General features: G+C 38.9%; 1 protein-coding gene across 1 annotated transcript; it reads right to left on the bottom strand.

The window, feature by feature from the left end:
- Nucleotides 1-2,865: 2,865 nt before the first annotated feature.
- LOC121849233 (transmembrane protein 275) lies at nucleotides 2,866-3,930 on the bottom strand. The gene is given in 3 exon segments (XM_042335810.1): nucleotides 2,866-3,383; nucleotides 3,386-3,720; nucleotides 3,918-3,930. Coding segments are annotated over 2 exon segments (561 nt in total). The 5' UTR covers nucleotides 3,639-3,720; nucleotides 3,918-3,930; the 3' UTR covers nucleotides 2,866-3,075.
- Nucleotides 3,931-4,467: the final 537 nt, after the last annotated feature.

Below are 4,467 nucleotides of genomic sequence, written 5' to 3'. Positions count from 1 at the left end.
CGTGCTTCTCTTTTCCGAATTCTGCTGAGATTTTTAACATTCACCTCAACAGGTAAATATGATCTCAGTTCAATGTTTCATCTGAATGAATGCACCTCCATCTAGGCAGCTCTCTCCGAGCACTGTATTGCCCACGACATTATAGGCTCGCAAGGTTGTCACAGAACTGAGCCAGGCTAACACAGAACTGAGCCAGGCTAACACAGAACTGAGCCAGGCTAACACGGAACTGAGCCAGGCTAACACGGAACTGAGCCAGGCTAACACGGAACTGAGCCAGGCTAACACGGAACTGAGCCAGGCTAACACGGAACTGAGCCAGGCTAACACGGAACTGAACACACAGAACACACAATATTATATGGGCAAGCTTCATGTCGAATGTATATTTATAATTCTGGTCCAACAAAATTACATAAACCTTAGCTCTTGTACAAAGGTGCACGTTTATGTGATGAAGTACACAAGTGTCAACTAATTGCTGTGTTCATTCACTGTGGTCTGGTCATAATGATGTGCCCTGCAGAGCGAGATAAGATCGGATAGACTACTGACAGAGGTCCTTGAGCATAATAATCTTGCAACAATTTCCTCGCAATTTGCCGCTAAACAGTTCTTCAATATTGTTTCCAGTTAAAGTGCAAAGCCAATTGGCACTGTGTAGCCCTTGTTTTTGTAGAGGTAATGAATGGTTATATATCATTTTGACTCTATCTTATTGCGCTTCATTAAAAATTGGCAAATTTCCCCTGTGTTTAATGCAGTGGGAGTGCAAAATTAAATATTCATGTTGAACGTGTCAAGCTAGGAATGGATATGCTTTGGGGAATTGAAGCCTCTGTCCCATACTCCCAAGACTAGGGTCAGTCAGATCTGAATAACGTACACTTAAAGCAAATTAATTGCTCAGTCACACTTGGGAACTGAAACGGGAAGGGTTATGTCCTCACTCCCTCCTTTATTACCCATACAATCCTGGTGCCTTACACAGATGGCAGAATTCCAAAATCGCAAAGTCAAAGAGCATCTATATTTATGTCGCTTTCATTGTAAATGCTAACTTTGTCTTACATCTTTTATTTTGTTTTACGTGTTACCGTTTAATCAACACACTGAAGGTTAGAAAGTAATGCATATCTTCTCCTGGGCATAGGGGAAATTATATCAGATCCAAAGTCACCCACAGTGCTTTGACAACACGGTCAGGATATTATCCTTCTCAATGCCATGGATGAGTTTGCTCCTCTGGGCAATGTTGAGCCGCAGGAAGAAATATTCTTATTCCTATTTATTATGCATGATATTTTCCAAGTCTGGACTTTGAATTGGATGGAAAATAGTCTTCGTAGCAAGTTTGCAGCCAACAAAAACTAATTTGTTTCTAAATATACGGTCTTTAAAATGCATGGGGCTGGAGAGGAGAAATGGTAAGCGAAACATTATTATTAGTAATTTAATTTTCAGGGGAAAAGAGTGAAACAACATAGGTTGGACAAAACAAACAAAATCAAAGTTCTAAGGTAAGAATTGACAGACAGAAAAGAGTGGCGACATGAAAGAGTTTAACATGTTTATCTTAAATTAAATCTATGTTTAAAGTGCATATTTTAATTCTACAGAATTGAAAGGGGCGCTACATAAAGCCAAGTTGTTGTTGTTTGAGTCACAATGATTGGGATTTGTCGACAACTATGATATAGAAGTATACAAAATTATAATCATAGCAATAGTTTAGAATTTTGAATCAGTTTCCAAAGTTAATAAAAATAGGCACAATAAATATCATATATTAAGTAGTTTTCTTAAGTAGAACATAAGAATAGCAAATAAAATAATATTGTTACACAATGTCTTCCCCTCACACTCCTAGTATTACACAGTTGAAATAATTGGCAATTATGTTACGCACGGACTCCGCACTCCCACTCGCAGCAATAGGCAGTAGAAGTGTGTGAATGGCTGTAGTAAATGTTATCGCCCCCTCAAAGTCCCAGGGTACACTAAAGGTAGTGTTAACTCTTCACATTTCCATCGCTGGAAATCATAGGTTGACATGCTATGCAAACTACTGTATTGCATAAAATGACACTCCGCGTATTAATGTATATATTGCATTTTGGCTTACGCACTTCCATAGTTAAACAGTAGTGGAAGCATGTAACTGGAAGTGTTTTACACAATAGCACGGCGTTATCACTGTACTACCATTAGAACTGGGTTTCACTGAGTTCACTAGCCATCTTACACAATGAATCTCTGCATACCTGTGCTTTATAGATACAAGAAAAGCATTTATTGAATTTTTGTTCCAGGTTGGGAATACAATGAATAATATGTACAATGAGAGAATGGAGCGATTGCCTACAGAAGTAGCTAACTACATAAATAATACCTCCATAAATATCACCCATGTCGGCATGTGAAAGGATGATTCACCCTGTCTGACTTTTAATACTATACTTTTCTTTCTACTCCTTTGAATTATTCAGTTTAATACTGCTTAAAGTACACCATCAATGTCGACAATCAAATAAATGGACAGTTTCCTTTCCGTCAGAGTAGTACAACAAACAAGGTTCAATTGCTTTTATTTACCCCAATAATTAGGAGAGATAAATAAAGCAGGTTTCTCATTGTATTTCTCATTTTTATTCCTGCAGATTGCAATGCTGTTTGACCAATCTGATTTAATTCTTTCATAAAGCTATTTCTGTGTTGTCTCACAGCACAGTTACATGCTTGGGGAATGTGAGGTGGGGGGAGCGGAATCAAAATTATAGACAGGTGTTGCTTTCCTTCTGTATATTATCATTAAAATGTTCACCATTCTGTTAAAATAAAGCACTCACTGACTTGGTTCACTGACTTGCCCGAATGCAAGAGCAATCATTCAAATATTAACATTTAAACAAATAAAATGAAACGTGAAAATTAGATTGACAACAATTCAGACAAGAAGGCTGATACTATCTGGAGTGTAGTTGTTCGAACCTCGATGCAGGTTTTTGCTGGTATGGTTTAAGAATCCATATTGAAGGCAGTTTACACTCTGAGATCAGCTCATTCAGGAAAACCCTACGAAAGTGAGCTCATATCTTGTGGTAGGTTCAGTTCTATGGACTCAGCGGCTGGAGTGTACTTGGCTGCGGGGTTGGTACCATCCATTGTAAATAGTTTACATGTCTTCGAGTTTTCATGGGCTGGAGTAGATTTCTTAGAAGACACTGGTGAGTTTGTGGGGCTGAGCTGAACTGCAGTTGTGTCTTGAACTGTGTGCTCGCTGGTCTCAATCTCGAACGTGGCGTGGCCAGGCTTGTTGATACCAATATTAGAACCGGGTTTGGACTTCCTCTGGCTGTGGGCTGGAGGTCTCCGACTGCAATGCAACAGGCCGCAAAGAAGGTAAAAGCAACAATCAGCAGAATGGGCCCAATGATGATGGGGGGATTGTTCATGGGCAAGAAGGTACCAAAGGCAAAGGCTCCCACAAGAGTGATGTTGATCCCTGCTAACATGATGCACAGCCCACAGGCACAGCACAGGGCTGGAGATGGAAGCCCTTGAGGTCTCGTCTTCTTTGGAGCAGGTTTCTGAGGGACGGTAGTGCTGTTTTTCTCGGTGAACATCGTGTTTTTCATGAGAGAGAAAATCCTAAATCGTGCCCACTCGAAGTCACAGTTCAGAAATTCATTTTAATTGCCTTGGTCCTTCCTTCCTCAGCTGTGGAAACAGAACACATATAAAATCTGATTAATAGAAAAGACTTCAAGGTAATTTAATTATAGGACTCAAGTTAAGACATTCATAAAGTATTCTGTAATGATATTAAAATTCCTCAAAAAGGAGCCTCTCCAAAATTGCATCCTTCAGCATGTATTCTGATTAGTTACATAACCAGACAATTTGGAAAAACAGACCTTTAATCAGCACAGCGACTTCAGAAAAGGCTTTTACTTTACCACAATCAAGAGTTAACATGTAAATTATTGTTATCCTTATTGCTGTTATCCTTATTCCAAACACGATCCCTTTGTGCTACATTGCTTCATCTGCTCTCAATGGGTTTGAAAGCCCAAGGAACCTTCAACAATGGGTCATTGATTACAAAGGGGTTGATTACCATGGTTAATACCACCAATATCTAAACCCTCGATAGTGCAGAACTGAATTGAACAATGAACAAGAATTCACTTATTAAAAGCAGATAATAATATACAAGATCTGTAATTTGCTGTATCAAATGCAAGAATTATTATTGTTATTGTGTGGCATTGGAGATATTCAAAAGGACCAGAAGGATTTGGTGGCAGAAGTGCCATTTTCAGCCAACCCAACATACAAACCCAGCAAAAGAATAACACTGGTTATTCATTTGCTGTTATAACATCAGAAAAACCCTGACATTATTGCTCAGCAACTTAGGACTAAAATTCCACCTGGTCTTGGTTATAAAACCATTTGTCTTAA

This window comes from Callorhinchus milii, unplaced genomic scaffold, assembly GCF_018977255.1.
Source record: "Callorhinchus milii isolate IMCB2004 unplaced genomic scaffold, IMCB_Cmil_1.0 Scaffold5, whole genome shotgun sequence".
Classification (NCBI taxonomy): domain Eukaryota; kingdom Metazoa; phylum Chordata; class Chondrichthyes; order Chimaeriformes; family Callorhinchidae; genus Callorhinchus; species Callorhinchus milii.
The sequence above is the reverse complement of the archived record's forward strand: the minus strand, read 5'-3'. Positions and strand labels throughout refer to the sequence as shown.